Source organism: Ochotona curzoniae, unplaced genomic scaffold (genome assembly GCF_017591425.1).
Source record: "Ochotona curzoniae isolate NIBS_2020 unplaced genomic scaffold, NIBS_Ocur_1.0 contig_2318, whole genome shotgun sequence".
NCBI classification, from domain to species: Eukaryota; Metazoa; Chordata; class Mammalia; order Lagomorpha; family Ochotonidae; genus Ochotona; species Ochotona curzoniae.
The window spans coordinates 13,060,504-13,082,206 of record NW_024465419.1 but is presented as its reverse complement, the minus strand read 5'-3'; the positions used below and the strand labels follow the sequence as shown (position 1 = coordinate 13,082,206).

The 21,703-nt window shown below is 45.6% G+C and overlaps 2 protein-coding genes across 5 annotated transcripts in view; one reads left to right on the top strand and one right to left on the bottom strand.

Annotated features, from left to right (window-relative positions):
- The first annotated feature begins 1,421 nt into the window (after window positions 1–1,421).
- Window positions 1,422–9,920, top strand: LOC121151313 (cytochrome c oxidase subunit 6C). 3 transcript variants are annotated; one of them, XM_040972642.1, is made up of 4 exons: window positions 1,422–1,486; window positions 2,375–2,506; window positions 4,412–4,539; window positions 9,799–9,920. In XM_040972642.1, the coding sequence occupies exons 2-3, from the start codon at window positions 2,393–2,395 to the stop codon at window positions 4,523–4,525; spliced, it is 228 nt and encodes a 75-aa protein (XP_040828576.1). In that variant the 5' UTR covers window positions 1,422–1,486; window positions 2,375–2,392; the 3' UTR covers window positions 4,526–4,539; window positions 9,799–9,920. The 3 variants fall into 3 exon arrangements, with proteins under 3 accessions (XP_040828576.1, XP_040828577.1, XP_040828575.1); XM_040972643.1 differs by having other exon boundaries at window positions 1,443–1,486; window positions 2,379–2,506; XM_040972641.1 differs by lacking the exon at window positions 1,422–1,486 and adding an exon at window positions 1,577–1,596.
- Window positions 9,921–16,814: 6,894 nt separating this feature from the next.
- Window positions 16,815–21,703, bottom strand: part of VPS13B (vacuolar protein sorting 13 homolog B) — a 595,475-nt gene continuing 590,586 nt past the window's right edge. For both annotated transcript variants that reach the window (XM_040972638.1, XM_040972637.1), the window contains exon 62: window positions 16,815–18,933. In XM_040972638.1, coding sequence (XP_040828572.1) covers window positions 18,685–18,933 — 249 coding nt within the window. In that variant the 3' untranslated portion in view covers window positions 16,815–18,684. The remainder of the gene's footprint in view (window positions 18,934–21,703) is intronic.

Below are 21,703 nucleotides of genomic sequence, written 5' to 3'. Positions count from 1 at the left end.
GATCTGGTCTCAAATCCAGGCCTTTTGGGCTCCAGAACAGAAATCAAGCATGCCAATCATCTATCATTTGGGTTCTAATCACCTGCCACCTTCAGTCATTCACTGTGGCTTGTGATTGGATCCAGGTTTTCCTAACTAAATCACAGAACAGGTGCGATGGGTTGAGGAGGACCGATGACACCGAAACCCACACAGATGTTTACACTTTGATGTCTTCATGGGTTAAGGATGAAGATCTGATCTCATTCTGGCTTCTGATAGGTGCATCCAGTGGAGGTATTCAGGCCCCTGGCTGTGCTCTGGGAGGTCCTGTGTCTTTAGGAGTTTGTTCCAGTTCTCAGGCTCCTGGCTCACCAATGACTGAGCTGCCACCAAATGCCAGACTGTGGACGACTTGCTGCTGACCCCCAAACTGTAAGCTGAAATAAATTTCTTTCCTAACAGGCTCCTCGAGTATTTTAGAGAAACAAAATGGAGACCAACACACCAGGATCTGGGCCTGGACTGTGTTTGTCTTTGCCAACCAGTGTTGTTTCAGGTTTCTGCACCTTCCTGTTAGGCTGCGAGGAGGGTCTGCTTTTATCTTTTCCACATCATTCTTGGTGGTTCAGCACACATCCGTCTCCTGGTTAACTCTGGAGATTGAATGCTGCTGCTGTAGGCCAGTGATGTGTGTGTGGCTGGGTAGGGAGTGGGGGAAATATCTTCTATCTGAACAAATCTCTTTGTGAGCATGCCTCTCTCTGAAGATGTGTTCCTGGCAGCTAGAAGTGGCATGGCCCATCTGTGTTGAATCTGTTGTGTGCATTTTATATTTCTATGGTGCTTGCTGAGTTCACTTGGTACACTGCCAAATCTAGGGTCACCCAGGATCTCGAAGTCTTACCCTCCTACCCCACTTTCTACGAAGTTTTATTTGCATTCCCTTGAAACACCTGTGTTTTAGTAAGAGCCTCACAAAATAACAGCCCTTCCATCCAAATTGTTTTCGGCTGTGTCAGGGAGTTAATTGTTGGAGTGCCCACTGCTAGGATAGATGATAACCTGTTTATATCCGACTCAGTTCGCTAGATTTGAGCTGCTAGAAATCAGCTTTTTCACTGTTTGCCAAAACCAAACGGTAGTCTTGAGTAGACGTGGTTACAATGAAAGCGCTGGTTTGCACACTCATCTTGGGCAATTCCTCGGCCCAGGTTGATTTTTTTTTTCACGTTAAATAGCTTTTCATTCTTAGTAAGTTCATAACCCTATTGTAAGATTAATATCTCCAAGTTACTAAGGAATCCATCTTAGAAGGTAGGGCTGGCTTTCCAAGATCACACAGCTGACTGACCCGCTTCGCTCCAGAATGACAGGAAGCGCGCCGAGGTTTGGACTCCTTCGGCCGCCGTCGCCGGATCCTCGCGCGCGCACGCCGCTTGCGCGCCTGCGCCCCGCCGGTGCGGCGTCCATTGCTCTGGTGACCGGGAAGGACGTTGGTGCTGAGGTGGGTCCCGCTCTCGGTCGCCGTCCTGCCGCTTTCGGTCCTCGCCCGTGCCGTCTCCCGTTCTCTCCGCCTCGGAGCCGAGTCCGGGAGTCGGCAGCCGAGCCGTGGCGGTGAGGACTCGAACCTCTCGCCCGCTTCGACCTCCGCTGTGCGCCCGGGGCGAGCGACCCCCGGGGAACGGCGGGCCTGGTGGGCCGGGAGGCCGAGGCGACCCCGCCGAAGGCGGACGGGGCGCAGGGGATCGCGAGGAAGCGGCGGACTCCGGGGTCGGCCGGCTGGAGCCCGGTTCCCGCCGCAGTGGCCTTGACCTTGGTTAGGTCGTCGGAGTTGCGCGTCCCCAGCATTTGGCCCCGAAGTGGGGAGAAGGGGGCAGCTCGCTGGGGGCAGCTTTGGGGCTCGGGCTGGGAAGCTGGACGGAAGGGCCTGGGTTTCTGCACTGTCCTTCTGCTCTCCCGTCCGCCTCCACTCTAAGCCTGCCTCCCCGGGAGAGGCCGGACGGAGGAGCAGTTAGGGCGGCGAGGGCCTCGCAGGCAGCCGCTGAGTGACCGGCCGCGTTAGGCTTCCTGCACCTGCTAGCTCTCGGGGCTGCCGCGACGGTTGGAGGGATCGGTAGTAAGTTTGAAAGAAGGCTGTCAGATTTTGCACCTGTCCATCCCATCCTAGCGCGCTGCGGATCTTTGCTGTAGCTGGGAGAGAGGCTCGGCCGTTATTGCTTGTCTGCGACAGGTGTGCTGTGTCGCTCTGCCTTGGAGTGGTCAGTGGGGCCTAAGCCTTGGGCCAGCCCCCGGCTTAGTGGGAGGAGGCACCAAGCGCTGTGGTCCCGGGATGCCCTCGGAGGTGCTCGGATGCCTCATGCAGGTGCTAAGGTTTTCTCTCTCCGCTATGAAGGAAGGACAGTGCACCACCATGGCGCCCAGTGCTTTGGCGAAGCCTCAGATGCGGGGCCTGCTAGCCCGTCGCCTGCGAGTTCACATCGTCGGAGCCTTTGCAGTGGCCCTGAGCGCCGCGGCTCTGTATAAGGTACGCCTTCTGTTCTGGGTTCTGCCTGTCACAAGGGGTGTGTTTTAAAGTGTTCTTTTTATCTTTTTTCCTCTAAGCAGGAGTGCGCTGCTGTGCTCTGACCCTCCCATAACTGCCTCGTGGGCCTCTGGCGGTCCTGGCTCCAGGTTTAAATGAAGCTGTGTTTGCTAGGGAGACAGTCATCCCCGTGGGCAGGTGTGATGTCTTCCCAGTGCCTCCTCTGCCTTATCTTTTCTGGAGCCTCTGGGTTTGTTTGTGTCCGGGTTTTCTCAAGCAACACCTTACTGGATTAGGACTCAGAACAGCAGCAGCCTCATTTTATAATCGGTTAACCTCTGAAGACTTTGTATACTTACATTCTGGGGGGCTGAGATTAAGACACTCAAGGGGCTAGACTGTGCCTTCAGAACAGAACAGAGGGGAAGGCAGTACTGTTTGTGACATTTCTTCAAAGTAACAGAGTTCCACCTCGGTGTTGTGCCTTCTGTGAACTTGTTTTTAATCAGAGGCTCCGTGTTACATGTATGACTCTTCTGTTGAAGGGTGTGTAAGCTCACCATGCTGTCTTTATTTAGCCCATAAGGGAGTTTCGGGCTCTGCTTTTGTAGCTATTTAACAACCTGTTTAACACCTTTTTTTGGGGGGGGGGCTGGTTCTTTAATTCTTTATTTTGTTAAACGTTACTGATTTGAAAGACAGTTACACAGAGAAGGTGAGGGCAGGCTGGAGCCAGGATGCAGAAACTGCAATCAGCATCTTCCCATGGTTGAGACTAACCAGGTACTAGGGCTGTTACTTGCTGTCTGCCAGACCTGCTGGCAGGAGAGGCTGTCCTGAATCCTCCCTTTGGGGTTCGGCTGTTCCATGTAGCAGCTTGACCTGTTAGGCCACAACACCGGCCCTCCTTAGTGGTTTTCATATGTGGGATGAGATTGGTAATTTGAGTTATAATTCATAATGGGAAATGCTTTAAGCAATATCTTGTTCCACGTAACAGATTTGGGATTAAATCCTGTTTGAGCCACCTGCCCTCTAGTTAATGTATTGGAAAGCTATAATTAATGGGAGGGGAAGAGAGGGTGAGACCCACACCTGCTGGTTTAGAGCTGACCGAGTTGAAGCCAGGAGCCAGAAGCTCCGTCCAGGTCCAAGTCCTTGGACCATCTTCTGCTTTCCCAGGTGCATTAGCAGGGGGCTAGATTGGAAATGCAGCATCTGGGACTATAGTGGTGGTTTAACCTGCTGGGCCATAACATCAGTCCCCTTCTGGAGTCTTTATTCTTTTTCCACCCACCCTTCTCCAGGATCCTCAAAATGAGGATAACACAAAATGAGCATAATTCCATTTTTTCCTTAATGGTGCTACAGACTTAGCAAATTCAGGGTTTTTTTGGTTTTTTTCTAAAAGTGCTTAGTAGCCATCATGAGTTATTAATAAAGCAAATCAGTGTCCAGTTTGGGGGCATGTATACTCTGTTGTACTGTAAATCACCTTGAACTCTTCATGGAAGGTAGAAGCTGTTCCTGTTACAGGCAGATAGTTACCCCTTCAGCTCTGGCTTCTTTACTATTTGTATTGTTGCAAATTGGATTAAGATATTTTGGCATGTCTCTATAGGGGTTATGTTTAGGCATTCATAGAAGGTAGAGTGAATTTCTGCCTGATACATTTTGAATTTTTTGAGTCTCATTGACTGGCATTTGCCAGTTAAACCGCCTTGCACAAAATGCACCCAAGAAAGGACTGTTTTCCTATCCAAGGCACAGATCTAAAACTGTTCTTCCATCTTGTCTTCAGAAATGTAGAGTTCAAACTAAAAGGTGGGCACAGGCATTCTGTAATTTACCTTGAATTACTGCATTTACAGTAACCTGGTAAACCCTAAAAGGCTGTTACATTTTTAGTTTGCTGTGGCTGAGCCGAGGAAGAAGGCATATGCAGATTTCTACAGGAATTATGACTCCATGAAGGATTTTGAAGAGATGAGGCGGGCTGGCATCTTCCAGAGCACAAAGTGACTGGGAATGGAAAGGTAATGGGTTTTTGAAGTTAACTTTTACCAAAAATGTTTTTAATATTGGAAAAATGCAAATAGCATTTAATTTACCATCTTAACTTCTTTCATAGTGTTACTAACCAATCTCCAGAGCTCTCCTCTTGCAAAACTGATCATCTGTAGTGTTAAACAGCAACTCTAGAACTTCATTTCTTTTTGGGATTGAATAATACTGCATTGTGTTGGTATGTTTAGCCATCCGCCTCTGACTCTGGTTTGCTTTTGGCTTTTTATGTTGGGAATGGTGCTGCAATGAACATGTCTCCTCGCGGCTTTGCTTTCAGCTCTTTGCTCAGAAATGGAATGCTAGACTGCAATAGGAGAATTTTTTATTCTTCCCCCCTATATTGCTTGCGATTTATTTTGCTAACACTGCACAAAAGGTTCTAATTTTGCCACATTTTGGACAAAACTTACTAGTTAGTGTGTTCTCATGTTTATTTGAAAGGCAAAGTGACAGAGGAAAACAGATCTCTGACCTTCTGGTTCATTCCCCACATGCCCACCATAGCTGTGGCTGGGCCAGACTGAAGTCAGCAGCCAGAGAATTCCATTATCCTGTTTCCCATGATCCCAAGAACTCCCAGGTGTATCAGTAGTAAGTTTGATTGGAAGCTGAAGTGGGATTCAAACCCAGACACTCCTAAGTGAGATGTGAGTGTCCACATGTGTCCAAGATGTGGTGACTTGCTTTGTAACAGTACCTGCCCCTTCCCTTTTACTGTTTATTTTTCATATACTTGAAGGACAGAGCTGCAAATAGAGAATTTTCCAGAGTATACATTAGTGGGAAGCTAGAATTGGAAGCCAAGACTTGAACCCAAGCATTCTGACATGGCATGCAGGCATTCCAGTGGTCAAGTTAACTGTTTGTACCAAACACCTGCTCCCTTGTGAAGGATTTTGTGTCCATCAGTGTTATTCTTGTAGGCTGTGTGACTTGGTTGTCTGTAATGCTGACCTTATAGGATGCAGGTGGGACGTTTTTTGAAAGAAAAAAGTTGGTGTTGGTACTTATGTTGTTTATGTTGGATAGAATTCACCAGGTGTCCTGTGGTTTTCTGGTTTGGAAAGTGATTGGTTTCATCTTCCTAATAGTCATAGATTTGTTCATGTTATCCATATCTTCTGAGTTTTTTCTTGGTAAGCTGGGTGTTTTTACATTTTATCTACTTTATCTGGGTTATCCAGTTTATGTGCAGTTGTCCATGGGATTTGATTTTGTTTCTGAAAGGCAGAAAGAGACATGGGCAACCAAGTGGCTTTTAATTTTTTTTTTTAAAGATTTATTTTTATTATTTTTTATTGGAAAGGCGGATATACAGAGAGGAGAGACAGAGAGGAAGATCTTCCGTCCGATGATTCACTCCCCAAGTGAGCGCAACGGGCCGATACTATGCCAATCCGAAGCCAGGAGCCTCTTCCGGGTTTCCCACGCGGGTGCAGGTTCCCAAAGCTTTGGGCTGTCCTTGACTGCTTTCCCAGGCCACAGGCAGGGAGCTGGAAGGGAAGCGGGGGCTGCCGGGACTAGAACTGGCGCCCACGCCCCCCCCTTTTTTTTTTGAAAGGCAAATTTGCAGAGAGGAGGAGAGGTGGAAAGATCTTGCATTCACTGACTCACTCCCCATGTTGCCTTAATGGCCAGAGCTGAGCCATCTAAAGCCAGGAGCTACTTCTGGGTTTCCTATGCAGATGCAGGGTCCTAAGGCTTTGGGCTGTCCTCAGCTGTTTCCTAGATCACAAACAGGGAGCTGGAAGGGAAGTGGGGTAGTGGAGTTTAGAACTAGTGCCCATAGGTTCCTAGCTCTAGCAGGTGGAGGTTTAACCTGTTGAGTCAGTTTCTTATCCAGCCCATTAAATATGAGAAGCTCTAAAGGGATGCAGAGAAGTATCCAAACAGGCCTTATTAATTTCCCACTAACTTACTACCAGCAAGTAACTCTTTTCTTCCAGTCATACTTCTGCATTCCTGATGCTAAGAATACAGTTTTGGGGACAGTGTTGTGGTACTGTGGTTTATTCTCTGCTTGCAGTGCCAGTATTCCATGTGTGCTCTGCTTCATGTCCTAGCTGCCTTGCTTCCCAAGTGGGAGGGCTGGGTGGCCATTTGGGGAGTGAACCAGCCAGGGAATTATACTCTTTCTCCTCACCTCTTCTCCCCTTTCCATCCAACCCTCCCATCTGTCTCCCTTCCTCTCTATAACTTTGTCTTTTAAATAATCATGTTTTAGTATGCTAGTTTAAAAAAAGAGTGATTGTCCCTATTTTCTCACTTCTGAAGATGCATGACATGTAAAAAAAAGCTATCATTTATCCTAAAATTTTTCTCCTATAAAATCCTAAAGATATTTCAAAAAAGAGAAAAATTACATTAATTTTTGTAATAAAATTTTGAAACCCATGAGTGATTTTTCATATCTTGTATGAATTTCCGAATGTTGAGGATTAAGTCAGAGACCACATTTCTTAGGATTGTGGAGGTTTTTCCCTTTGAATAAGCTGTGTTTGTTTTATTTGTATGTCTTGTGATTCTTTGAAATGTGGTTTGAGTAAAGCTGCCATTTTGCCTGGTGCTGGGGGACTCTACCTTGAGCAGTCTGACACAAAGACTTGGGGTCTTGGCACAGGCTTTTGGGGAGTGCATCTCCTGGGCTTGTGCAGCCAGGCTTTTGTTCCACTTTGCCTGTAGATGTAGGTACTTCAGAAAGTTCAAAGGTGTTTATTTTGGTGCAAAAGCTTTTTGAAATGCTTGTATAGTTTTGTCATACTATACATTTTCATGACAGTTCCTTTTATGTATGGATTAAAAAACTTGCATTAAAATAAACTTCCGTTTTTCAAAGAATGCTTTTTAGGGATTGGCAGTATGGTGCAGAAAGTATGCTACCACCTGCTGTGCCGGCACTTCGTTTGGGTGCTGGTTTGTCCTGGCAGCTCCATCTCCCATCTGGCTTCCAGCTAATGACGTGGGAAAAGCGGCACAAAATGGGCCAAATGCTGGGTCCCCTCCACCCACATGGGCGACCCAGGTGAAGCACCTGGCTTCGGTTTGGCTCATCCTTGACCATTGCAGTCACTTTGCAAGTGAAACTGCAGATGGAAGATCTGTTTCTTCTGTCTTTCAAATACATACATCTTTGAAAACAAAAATGTATGAGAGCTGTACCCGTTCTCTGCTGGTTTACTCTCTAAATGCCTGTGGCTTCTGGGGCAGGGGTGGGTCCAGAGCCAGGAATGCAGTTCAGGATTCCACAAAGAACCTAGGGCCTTGAGCCTTTGGGTCTGCATTGCCAGGAAGCTGGGGTCAGGAGCCAGAGTGAGGACTGGGAGCCAAGCGCTCTTGGCATGATCTGGCATGAGGTGCACCATCTTAACTGCTAGGCTAAACATGTGCCGCTAAGCTGATTTTTTTTTTTTTTAAAGATTTATTTTTGTTATTTTTTTTATTGGAAAGGCGGATATACAGAGAGGAGAGACAGAGAGGAAGATCTTCCATCCGATGATTCACTCCCCAAGTGAGCGCAACGGGCCGATACTATGCTGGTCCGAAGCCAGGAGCCTCTTTCGGGTCTCCCACGCGGGTGCAGGTTCCCAAAGCTTTGGGCTGTCCTCGACTGCTTTCCCAGGCCACAAGCAGGGAGCTGGAAGGGAAGCGGGGCTGCCGGGATTAGAACCGGCGCCCATATGGGATCCTGGGCGTGCAAGGCGAGGACCTTAACCACTTGCGCCACTGCGCCGGGCCCCGCTAAGCCGATTTTTAAAAAACCGTTGTTTCAGGAACTCCCTGAAGTTTCCTTTCATACAGCTGCTTTCGTTCCTAAGAATTTCACCCTTGCTTCCTTCTGGAGCTTTAGTGCTGTTATTTTCCTCAGCCCATGATCTATCTATCTTTCCCTTTTATATATTTATTTTTTTGAAAGGCAGTAAAGAGAAAGTTTGGGAACCAGGGAGACAGGTCTTCGATTTGCTAATTCAGTTCCAAATGCCAAATGACTGCAGTAGCCATAGCTCTGTGTTTTTTTGTTTTTTTTTTTGAACCAGGAGCTGCTTCTTGGTCTGCCACATGGGTGCAGGGGCCTGAGGACTTGGGCCAATCCTCCACTGCTTTCCCAGGTCATTGGCAGGGAGCTGGATTGGGAAGTGGAGCAACTACGACAGAAACAGACACCTAAATGGAATGCACCACTTTACCCACTCTACCTCAGTATATAATCTGTACCCCTGCCTGTCATCTCCTGCAGATACCTGAGTCTGCTGTGACCCTACAGCGCTCATGCTGTTGCATCAACTTGGTGCATCCTGTAGCTTCTAACCTGATCATACAAATGATGCCATCGTTCCCGACAGGGCGAGTTGGACAAAATGGGAACCAGTGACTTAGGCAGCCTGCAGTGTCTGGATTTAAGCCCTCTAAATAGTTTTTTTGAAGAATGTGAATTTTCCATTTTCCAGACACTTTCCCAATCATTTAAGCTGCACTGCTGTGAAATATAGAAATATCCTGCCAAGATCTTTGGCTGGGGAGGAGGCCTGCAGTTTTGTGAAAGATCTAAGGGGAATTCACATTATAAAGTGACATCTTCAATATAAGGTTTGATTCTGTAATATTACAAAGGTTGTTTTATCTAAGGGAAATATCTGAAATTAAAGCAGATATATACACCAAGTATTTGTAACAGAAAATCGAACTTCAGTGTTTGGCAGTGTAAGAAATTTAGGACTTTTTTTTTCATTCCATTGAATGTCATATCCATTAGTAATGAAAGGAAAAATATTAATGGTTGTGTTATAATCTTCACATTGCTGTTTTCTTTTGACTTTGTTTCCAAGTTTCCATAGTGAGCATTCACTTCCTAATTAGAAGACTTTATTAGGCTGATTTGTATATATTTGCTAGATTCTTATCCTTATTTATTCAGACAACATTGGTTGCATTTAAAAATAAACCAGTAAGAAAAAGAAACCTGGATGTGGAGACGGGCAGAATTCGGAGCAGTGAGCTTCCTTTGTTTAAAGAACAGTGGGACTGGAGTGGGATGTGCTGGGGAAGGAACGCACTCAATTTGTTGAAGAGTGAGAATAAAGCAAGGATACTAGCTTGGATGGTCATGGAGCTTGGGGGGAAAAGAACAAGGCTGCTCCTGAGCTGAAGGGGAGTGGGCACCAGTGGGGCTCACTGGGAAGACCAAACCGACTTCACTTGTTAACTTAAAGCCATTTTGTTTCTCTCCACAGCATTGCTTTGGACTGAATTCTTTCGAAGTTCATCACTGACCTGTGTTCCTGAACTATGAAACATTAAACAAGTGGAATAAGGAATAGTCTGTTGATAAATAAATAAATTCTCTGGACAGTAAGTCTCTGATCATGATTCTGGTCATATTTCAGGGTGCTCAGAAGCAGCACGATTGCTGGGATTCTATTCATGAAGGATGTGAAAGCAACCAGATTCTAGTGTGTTGTAAACATTTCTTTTTAATACTTGTTTTGGGGAAAGAGTTATTTGCAAGGCAGAACTGTAGAAAGGGAGAGATCAAGAAAGATCGTCCATCTGCTGGTTCATTTCTCCAGTGGCCTCAATGGGTCAGGCTGAAGCCTGGGTGAGTGCAGGAACCAAAGGTTTTGGCCCAGCTCTTCCAGGTATACTAGCAGGGAGTTGGATCAGAAGTGGAGCAGCCTGGAGAAACTGGCACAGCATGTCGGTGGCTGGCCTTCTATGCAGTGACCCAGTGTGCTAAGCCACAGTGCCATTTCCCTCAGTACATCTTTCAATGCTCTAATAATTTGTTCATTTCACTGAGATAATCCTTGGTGCAGTTTAGTTCTGGGACCCTGGATTGAAGTGGTTTCAAGAAATAGCAACAGCAGCAGTGTTGTGGTATTGGAGTTACTTACATTGGAGTTCTAGTTTGAATCCGGCTTGCTCTGTTTCCAGTACGCCTATTTACTAATGTCCCTGGGCAAGTAGGAAGAGGAGTCTCAAGTACTCGGATTGTTGGAACCTGTGTGAGACTCAGAGGAAGATTGGGCTTCTGGCTACAGCTCTGCCCGACTCCAGCTGCTAAGGCTATTTGGAGTAAGAATCAGCAAATGAAAGGATGGGCTCTCTGTCCTCTGTCCCTATGCCTTTCATACAAATAAGTCTTAGCCCATCCAATAAAATCTTTCATAGGCTTCATTGCCATTATCTGATAGTCCTGCTACCACCAGACAGATGAAGTGCTTTACTGAAGAGCTTACAACATGATTATAGAATGCAGAAAAATACTCCGTTGAGTTCTGTTAGTAGAACTAATGTCTGCTCATGATGAGGTGTGCTGACTTCAGTGGGGATCCTAGGACCTTGCCCTGCTTATGCTAAAAGTAGATCTTTTGAAGTTAATTTTATGAAAAGCTAGTTTAATCACTGACCATCACTTTAGTGGCATGAAAACTCTGACTCTTGCTGATGTTAAAACCAACACATTCTTGATTAATATATTGTACGTTTAATTGGGTACAGTGCCCTTTTTTAAGACTTGTATTTGGAGTAAGCTGATAAATCAGGGTGGTTTTTTTTGTTTTTTTTTTTTTTGCTGTTTGGAGCTTACCAGCCCCTTTCTTCTAGTTCTGTGTGTCATATGTAATATATGTAGTATATTACCATGAACTGTAGTCCTCTGTGAATACTAGAACTCATACTTCTGTTTTGTTACTCATTAGTTGTCTTCTCTCTAGCATTCACTGTTCTAAGTACAGGTGGTTTTTTTATTTTTAAAATTTATTTACTTTTTATTGGAGTCAGATATACAGAGAGGAGAGACAGAAGGATCTTCTGTCTGCTGGTTCATTCCCTAAGTGGCAACAATGGCTGGAGCTGAGCCAATCTGAGTCAGGAGCCAGCAGCTTCTTCCAGATCTCCTATATGGGTACAGGGTCCCAAGGCTTTGGACCGTCCTTGACTGCTTTCTCAGGCCACAAAGAGGGAGTTGGGAGTATGGGATCCTGGTGCATGCAAGACGTGGACATTAGCCACTAGGCTACTGAGCCTTGCCTGGGTGGATTTTTTTAAGCCTCAGTGTTTGAGAAAATGGTGTGGTAGTTTGTGTCTAGCTTTTCTCAGTTAACATACTGATACCAAGTTCTCTCTCTTTCACTGTAGCTGTCGGTATTTCATTCTTTTCTATAACTGAATAATGTATGCATGTACACAATATTTTGTTTATTCATCCATTGATGCACACCAGGTTGATTTGTATCTTGGCTCTGTGAATGGTGCTGCAGTGAATATAGGAGCACAGGTGTCTTGTACTGATTCCATTTCCTTTGGCGATATATGTGGAACTGGTGTAGCTGAGTCATGTAGTAGCTCTATTTTTAGAGAAATTTCTGAGCTGTTTTCTATAAACGTGCTAGTTCACATTCCCACCAACCATCTGTAAGAATTCCTTCCTCTTCACACGTTTTCCACCTCCAGTATTGGTCTTACCATTAACGTACAACATTTTAGCTAAAAAATTTTGGACCAACATGCAAATATGTACCCATTTTGAAGGGGTACGAAATAGCACATGGACACAGTGTGAACTGATCGAGCAGGCAGCCTTTGTCTGGCTCCTGTGTGCTGCTTACCAGTGCCTTTCCCAGGATCTTCCACGTTTGTACTGCATGGCTGGAAACTTACTTGCTCTGTTTTGTGGAACACAAGCCCTTAATACTTCTGTATTTGGAGGTCCATTATTCAGCTTCCCTCTGTTTTTCTGTCTTTGATAATAGCCATTCTAACTAGCATGAGATAATGTTACATTATGGTTTTGATTTGCATTTATGAACCTGGTGGCTAGTGATGTTAAACATCTTCTCATATGTTTATTGACAATTTGTATTTCTTTTGAGAGGCACCTATTCAGTTTCTTGGCCCATTTCTTTTATTTTTTTTTAAAGATTTATTTTCATTATTTTTATTGGAAAGGCGGATATACAGAGAGGAGATACAGAGAGAGAGGAGATACAGAGAGAGAGGAGATACAGAGAGGAAGATCTTCCGTCCGATGATTCACTCCCCAAGTGAGCCGCAACAGCCGATACTATGCCGATCCGAAGCCAGGAGCCTCTTTTAGGTCTCCCACGTGGGTGCAGGGTCCCAAAGCCTTGGGCCGTCCTCGACTGCCTTCCCGGGCCACAGGCAGGGAGCTGGAAGGGAAGTGGGGCTGCCGGGATTAGAACCGGTGCCCATATGGGATCCCGGGCGTGCAAGGCGAGGACTTAACCACTTGCGCCACTGCGCCGGGCCCGGCCCATTTCTTTTAAATGTCTTGGTTGTTCCTGAGTTCTGATATATATATCCTGGACATAAATCCTTTCTCAGTCGAAAGTTTGCAGCCATTTTCTCTGGGGAATCGCCTTACTGTGGATGGCTTGCTCTACTGTGTAGAAACTTTTTCGTTTGCTATAATCCCATGTTCCTTGGGATTATATTGTATTTTTGATGGGTAATAAAAAAAATTGGGTGGACCAGTGTCTTGAAGTGTTTTCCTTACCCTTTTTTTTTTTTTTAGTAGTTTCAGTGTATGAATTTTTTAAATTGTTACTGGAAAGGCAGATATACAGAGATAAGCAGAGATGAAGGAGAGATCTTCCATTTGCTGGTTCACGCTCCATATGGCTGCAATGGCTGGAGCTAAGCTTATGTGAAACCAGGAGCCACGCCCCTCTTTAAGTCTCCCCTGTGGGTGCAGGGTCGCAAGGCTTTGGGCCATCCCATCCTCTGCTGCACTTCCAGGCCACAAGCAGGGAGTTGAATGGGAAGTGGAGCAGCCAGTACATGAATCAGTATCCATATGAGATGCTGGCATTTGTAGATAGAGGATCAGCCAATTGAGCTATTGTGCCAGCATTTAGGTCTTGGGTCCATTTTGAATAGAATTTTGTACTGAGTGAAAGATGAGAGGGAAGATTCACATTTCCTTAGGCATATGGATAGCAGGTTTCTCAGTGCATTGTTGAGACTTCTCACTGTGGTTTTGGCACTTTGGTGAATCACTTTGCTATAAGTGTGTGAATTCATTTCTGAAATCTATCTTGTTCTGTCTTCTACATGGCATTTAGGGAAGTAACATACTTTGGTACTTCAGCTTTGCTGCCTACAGCTCTGTAGTATGTTTTAAAATAAGATACCATGATGAGGGCCCGGCACAATGGCCTGGTGGCTAAAATCCTTGACCTGAAAGCACCAGGATCCCATATGGGCACTGGTTCTAATCCCGGCAGCCCCACTTCCCATCCAGCTCCCTGCTTGTGTGCTGGAAAGCAGTCAAGGACAGCCCAAAGCCTTGGGATCCTGCACCCGCGTGAGACCTAGAGGCTCTTGGCTCCTGGCTCAGATTGGTTCCTTACCGTCTATTGCAGTCTCTTGGGGAGTGAATCATCAGATGAAAGATCTTCCTCTCTGTGTATCTGACTTTGCAATAAAAATAAATCTTAAAAAAAAAAAATACCATGATGCTTCCAAATTGCTGCTTTCGCTCGTGATTGCTTTTACTATTCATTGTCTTTGGAACTTCCATATGGTTATTAGAATGGTTTGTCTAAGTCTGTAGAGCATTCAATTGGTATTTTGATGGAGATTGAGTGGAACCTGATAAATTGCTTTGGCTAGTGTGTACATTTTATTGTCTTTAAAAGATTTGTTTTATTTACTTGAAAGAGTTGCACAGAAGCAGAGAGGTGTTTTCCATCCACTGGTTAATGTCCCCAAATAGCCACAACAGCTGGGGCTGGGCCAGGCTGAAGCCTGGAGCTTCTTCCAGGTCGCCCATGTGGGTACAGGGCCCCAGGCACATGGGCCATTCTCTTCTTCCCTGGTGCATTAGCAGGGAGCAGGATTAGAAGTGGAACAACTGGGAGTCCCAACGTGCACTAATACAGAATGCCAGCAATACAGGCAACAGCTTAGCCCCTATGTACAGTATAATATTTATTCTTTCAGTTTATGATCATGGGAGGTCTTCTCATATTTTTTCTTGTATTTCCAGTTTCCTTCATTTATACCTAATTTTTGTAGGAGTCTTCCACATGCTTGGTGAGATTTATACCATGTTTTTAGGGGGAGAGTTACTATGAATAGTATTGCTTTCATGCTTTTTAGCAGAGTTGTTACTGGTAAAAATGCTGATTTTCTTTTTTTTTGTATTCTGCAGCTTTACTGAATTTGTCAGTTTTTAAAGACATGGTGAAGTCTCCTGGGTTTTTTTTTTTTTTTTTTTTTCAGTTTAAAAAGTCATCTGCAGAAAATTTGGCTTTCTGCATTATTTAACGTTTATTTTGCCTAATTGCATGGGCTAATTTTTCATGCTACGTTGGATACGAGCTGTGAGAGTGGATATCATTCTGATTCCAGATCTCGGAAACACAATTATCTTCTGCTTTCAGTGTGATGCTGGCTGTGGATTTGCATGGCCTTTATTATGTTGAGGTCTGTTCTTTGTGTAACTTTTTTCTTGTCATGAGTGGATAGTTCATGTTCTCAAATGCTACAACATTAATTACAAGCTTATAAGCTCATTAATTTGTTTTTTAATTTGGTTGCTCTCATCCACTGATTCTTTTCAAACACACCTGTAATAGCTGTAGCTGGGCTGAAAATAGGAAATCATTTCTAGGTCTCCCACAGAAGGGGCAGAATCCTGGAGTTCAGCCAGAGCTGGGTGTAAAACCCAAGAATGCTGACCAAGGCTGTAGGCTGTTAGCTTCTACTGTGAGGTTAGAGCACCTTTGTGCTGCCAAGGGCCTGCAGCTGAACCACCCTCGGGTCTAGGCTCTGGTCTAGACTCAGTGCCTACCCTAGTCATGTTTTTTGGTCTTTTTGTTTGTTTGTTTTAATTTATATGCTTGAAAGACAGATTTATGGAGAGAAGGAGGGGCGGACAGAGATCTTCCATCTGCTAGTTCTCTTCCCAAATGGCTGCAACACCTGCGGCTGGCCAGGCTGAAGCCTGGACCCTGGAACTCCATTTAGGCCTGCTGTGGATGCCGGGGCATCTTTAGTTGCTTTCCCAGATCATTATGGAGCTGGAGCTGTAGCAGCAGGGTTGCCATAGGTGTAGGCTGTACCAATAGGCTACCCCATAACCCCATCCCGATGTTCATCCTTTATTCTGTGATACACTACAATTTCTGATTTGTGTATATTGAGCCAGCTTTGGCTCCCTGAAATAAACACACTTTATCGTAGTAATGGATCTTTTTAATGTGCTGGGGAATTTGTTAATATTGTTGAGAATTTTTGTATTGCTGTTCCTAGGGGAATTGGTATATAGTTTTTCTCTTGTGTCCCTTGTTTTGGGTCAAGGGTAATGCTGATCTTACAGACTGAATTTAGAAGAATTTCTTCCCTTTCAATGTTTTGGGATAGTTTTAAAGTAGTAGTAATAATCATCTTCAAGTTTAATAGAGTTCAGCAGTGATGCTATCTACTTCTTGTTCTTTGTTGGGATATTTTTATGTCATTGTTTAGACTTCTTCGTGCTTTAATTTTGGGGAGTTGTGTCCTGAAGTACATCCATTTCTTCTAGGTTTTCCCGTTAATTGGAGACTTTAATGAGTAAACATATCCAGTAATCTTTTGTATATCTGTGGTATCAATAATAATGGCTTTTGTTGTTGGTGTGTTTGAAGGTCCCCCCCAAAAAACCCGTGAACCCACCATTTCATTGTTCATTGATCCTTTGTATTCCAGGTGTTCAGTTGTTTCTGCTCTGATCTTTGTGAGTTCTTCAGGTGTATTGTAGGATTCTTCATTGAATCTAAGTGCTTATGCTGTAGACTCTTACTACTGTTGTTGATTTTCCTGTTTTGGTATATTGTTTTTCCATTTTTGTTACAAGGAATTTTTAAATATCCATCCTTTTTTCTCTTTATAGTGTCCCATTGTTTACTCAGAAGTAGGTTTAGTCTCCATGAATTTGTTTCATGTTACTAAAATTTCCAAAATTTCTTGTTTTTTTTTTATACCATTTGGGTCAGAAGAGATCAAATAGGATTCCTATGGGTTTTGAGGGTTTTTTGTTTCTTGGTCCGTATATATGATCTGTCCTATGGAATGTGCAGTGTGCTGTTTAATGTCTGGTAAGAGCCATTTGAGTGGTGTGTAGTTTAAAGGATGTTTCTGTGATGTTGCTTTTTGTTTGGGTTTATGAGCCTGGGTCAGAATGAGGTGTTAGTCTCCTGTGGTTTATTAGACCTCTTCCCCCTTTGGTTTACAGAATCACACACTCACCATTAGGTGCATATACATTTATTTATAACTGTTATATATCTTGATGAATTGATCCTTATTTAGTGATCCTGTCTTAATAGTTTTGCCTTGAAGTTTGTCTTAGCTACTGTTCCTTGTTTGGTTTTCATTTGCATGGAATTTGATTGTCTTTTTCCTGAAGTCAGTCTGGATAGCATTGGGAGATTTAATCCATTTACATTTGTTTGTCATTGACAAGTAATGACTCAGGAATGCCTTTTATTTTGAAAATCCTTTTCTTTTTTGGCTCAGTTTTGGTTTACCCCGCTATGGCACATGTCTCCGCCTGATGCTGGGCTGAGTCTATAGGCTGCATCTCAGCACTGGTTGGGGTGGAGGCCTGTGGGCTTTGCCAGTCGCTGGCCTTCACCTGGAAGGCCTGGTACTGAGCTGCCCTTCTCATTTCCTTCCTAGCAGTGGAGTCCTGGCCCACTGTCGCCTGGAGGTTGGTATACATGGCAGACCTGGCTAGAAAGGGGAGAGAGGTCATGGGGGGGTCTGTCTGGCTCCAGGTTTCACTGAGCAGGACTGGTATGAGGTTTCAAGTCGCGAGTCTGGATTTAATCTGTTCTCCCTCCCTCAGGTGAGGTGTTTCTCTGCTGTGCCCTTGGAGCTGGGAGAGGTTAGGCAGCTTGTTCCTCCCCCTTGCACGTGTCCTGCTGTGCCGACATCAGGCACTGTGGTCTCTGCAGGCTGCGATAGCTCTTGTCAGTGCATGAGGAACTCCTGCTAGTGTCTCATTCAGCTGCTGTCTTGCTCTGCTCCCAGCTTAAGTATTAAGTTGTCTCTTATGTAACCTGTATTAAATTGAGGTATCAATGAGATTGCATTTTTTAAAACCCCTGATAACTCAAGGATGCTTTTTATTTAAACATTCTTCATATTAACAGTTCTTAGAAGCAGTATGCAAAATTACCATAAAAGATAAAAATACATATTTACATTCTTAAAAATAGTCTGGAAATTGATAAGCTGTTACGTCCCTATGTGAGTCAGTGTCATGTTTACTTAACCTCAGTGATCTCTTCAACATTCTGTTTCAGTAAGTTACATAATGACATCTTAGGCCCAACAACATGTGACGGTTAAGCTAAAGATCAGTGGACATTTTCTTGGCATTTCACCAAGTTATAGCCCCACGTGTGGATGTAATAGAGCATGCTTTGATTTTAAGATTTCTGGTGACCTGGGCATTTGAGCCAGGTCCATCCTTAGATACTGGGAATATTTGGTGCCTTACCAAGTCTGTCCAGCAGAATGACCTGTGGACTGGTCTTTGTTGGCACTCATGCTGAAGTTCTTGATTCCCCCTGCAGTGCATCAGGGGGATCCTCGGAAGCTTGATAGGTTCACTCTGAGCTTGCCTAGTAAAACTGGAAAAACTTTTCTTCCAAAATGCATCAGGAGTGTTATCAGACTTGAAAATCTCAGTAATTAGCAGACTCTAAAGCCAAAATATATGTAGCTAAGAGTTACCATTACATCTAAGAGTTAACAGTGTTAAAGAATCTAAACCTCTCCAGCACTGAGGGTTGTCAGGCAGAGGCTATGTCTCTGTCCCCACCCAGATGTAATCTGGAATGAAATTAACTGATATTTCCTTTCTAACTTCTGACGACATTTTACTTTATAGAGTGGTTGGATCCAAGTTATAGTGGAAAGTTTTACACATGGCATTATAGAACAAAAAGGAATGCATTTCAGTGTGTAGTTGGAATGTAACAGGATTCTGTACATTATTCCCATTTTGGAAGAGAAGCAGTTTTTGTTACTCCACTTCTTCCCCACTGTCCAAGCTTGGTGCGCACACTGGCTGCAGTACACAAGCAGGAAGCCAGGCCTCGGTCTCACGGGAACCCTTTCCTCAGGGCTTTATTTTTCACCATGGAAAATTTACTTATGAAGACCTGAGCAAAATGTGGATCCACCAAGTAGTGGTATGTCTTCACCGTGGAGGGAGGGGGTTCCACAGCCACCACAGGGCAAGGTGTTTGGGTGGAGGAGCAGCTGGGGGCCAGGTGACAGGCCGTTGCGGTGACGTAGTCCACAAGCCTGTTGTACTGTTGTTCTGACAGTCTCTCTCGCGCTCCATCCACCTAGAACCCCAAAAGAGATTGTCACTTGCCAAATCCTGTCAGTGAGACTTCCACAGCTGAGTGCTTGTCTTGTGCCGTGAGGTCATTTTATCAAAATGGCTTCCTGTTTCTACTGTGGTGTGCCAACAGGACAGCCTGTCTTAGGGTAAGCGTCATTGGGGCATAGCATATGGTTGTTTAAGTTAACCATCTTATTGCAGGGCATTCTTTCAGTAACCATTCAAGCACCTGCCTGCCAGTGCCCTTTACTGGGAATAAACGGAAGAGGCCTTTCCTCTGCCTAAATCTAACCAGCATTAAACTTGGCACCTGAAACCTGAACCTCTTAGGTAAAAAAAAAAAATTATCTCACCTCCCCACTCCCTTCGCCCCTCCCCCCCAAACAGTGAACGAGCACTCCTTTAAGAGTGGCTTTGGACACAGCAGAGAGAGAAATACCTTTCAAACTGTAACATTTTGTTTTTATAAATACCAGGGTTTAAAGCCAGAGAAAATAGAAAAACTGGGCAGAGGAAGGGGAAATTTTTATGGAAAAGGGGAGGATACAAAGTACATTTATGGTTCATAAAAGTCTGGCTCATCTTCAGTGGAACTTGAACAGGAGAGTTGAGATATACTACCTCAGCGCTTAAGTGAGATTTTCTGAGAAAGTACCCATCAAAGGCGGCTGGAGCTATAAATCCCTCGCACACAGGTCCTGCAGCGATCTCGTGTGGAGATCAAGTGGAGCAGCGAGCGCGCCCCTGGTGGGGACAGGCAGCCAGCCGCTGGCCTTCCTGTGGCTCTTACCTGGGAACGCTGGCGGACCGCAGCGCCTGAACTGTAAACATTTAACAAGGGCTCTTAAGTACGCTAAGTAGTGGTGATGTAAAGAACTGCTGTGCTTTGGCGGTGTAGGGCTGCGGAACTGCTGCCGAGCGGCAGCGAGACGGGAACGGGGCCTGTCGGAGCAGGACAGGCGGCACCCGTTAGTTTGGGTCGCCTGCTTTTCAGCTTGGAAAGAAAAGGCCCCTAAAGATGCACTGACAGATGAAAGCTGTGCACCAGCGGGAGCACTGATGGTATCACTGAGGGGGCCAGGATTCAGCTGGAAGCTTTGAATACACAGTCTTAATTGCTCCTCCTGAACAGCAGCACAGGAAAACCCGTGTTGTGAAAGGAACCTGGCCAAGGAATAAATTGACCTTCTGACTCATTTTGAGCTTCTCAGAAGGGATTTCAGTAACGTGCCAGGCATATTAAGCAATTATGACCCCTAAAAATGGCTGCATTTAAGCAAGAAAAGCAAATGTGGATTTTTAAAAGCTGAATCCTGCCATATTTGAATACACAGAATGATGTCAACTACAAATTAATTCCTTCCAAAATTGAAAGGAGCTGTGTTTCCTAGCATCTAAGGCAAAAGCAGAAAGTCACAAGAGCCACTTCACGTCAAGGTCCTCGTCACACCTTTGGGCATTGCAGTGCAGTGGTGTGAGCGGGGCAGCGTCCCCCACATCAACAGTGCATCAGAGCAGCCTCAGGGCTCTGTCAAACCAGAAACCCAGGCAGCTTGATGCTGAGGGAGCGGGGCTGCAGGTCACACTGGGGCCAGGGGTTGTGAGCTGAGGAGAGGGCACAGAGTGTAGACAGTGCGGGGGCCAGAGGTCCCCAGTGCTCGGGGTTGGTCATCGGGTGGGCTGTCCTGCCTGCTGCCAGCCATGCTGGCCCCTTCAGCCTGGTCTCATGGTCTGTACCCCTGACCACCGCAGCCATCATCCCTGAGACACCTCCCCACCTCGAGAAAGCCCTACCAGGCCTGTCCTTGGACACGTGAGAGATCACAGCAGAGACAGGAAGTCTTCCAGAAGAGGAACAGCCCATCTGGACTGTTGTAAGATGGGAGCGATTAGCCACGCAGCGCAGGAGCAAGCGAAGGACCCAGGGCAGTCACAGCGACTGTTAGGGCCTTGGAGGCGGACTCTCCTTGTTAGGGACTGAGGACCTGCCAGGTCAGCTCTGCTCTCCTGTCAACTGGATCAGAGGCTGTGGCAGATGCAGTAAAGCAGCCTGGACATCTGACCTCTGTTTATTCCCAGCAAGTCATCAACTGGCAGCAGCGGCAGAGTCCTGGTGCCAAGCCCCAGCTGAAAGCCTGACTGATTGTGAGCCAAGAAACTAGAGAAATCGTACAGGGTTGTTGTCCTTGGCTGCTTTCCACCTCCTCAGATAATTTTACCCAAACAGGGGTGTGAGGGAGACACAAGCTCCCATATCAGGAAGAAAATAATGAAAGGAGGAATTGAGCTGGGCCTGCTGGGGGGCAGATTCACTCAGCCGTTGGACCGGGAGAGGGCCCTTGTCTCCTAGGTCACTGGCAGGCCCCAGGGGCCAGGCCATTCCCGGTGAGGCACGAGCCCAGAGCACCTGCTTCCCCTGGGTTGGACTTCTTGGGACAGGGCTCGCTTCTTACCCCCAACACTTCAATGAGAGCACCCCTTCCTTGTCTACTTCTGGTGACCACCGTGGGGATGGGGAATTATCTGACGGAAAAGGGGAGACGGCTGCAGAAGGTGGGGGCACCCCAAAGGCTCTGGATGGAGTGGTCACCGAGCTGGACTCCTGCGTGGCCCAGGCCTCCAGGGAGTGTCGCCTGGGATCACTGGTGTTGTCCTGGCTGGCACGTAACCCCTCACTCTGAAGCTCCACCCAGATCACCTGTGACAGCATCCTGCCTTCCACCAGCCAAACTCTGGCTAAGTCATGAGTTTCTACAGAGTCCCTCTGCCCT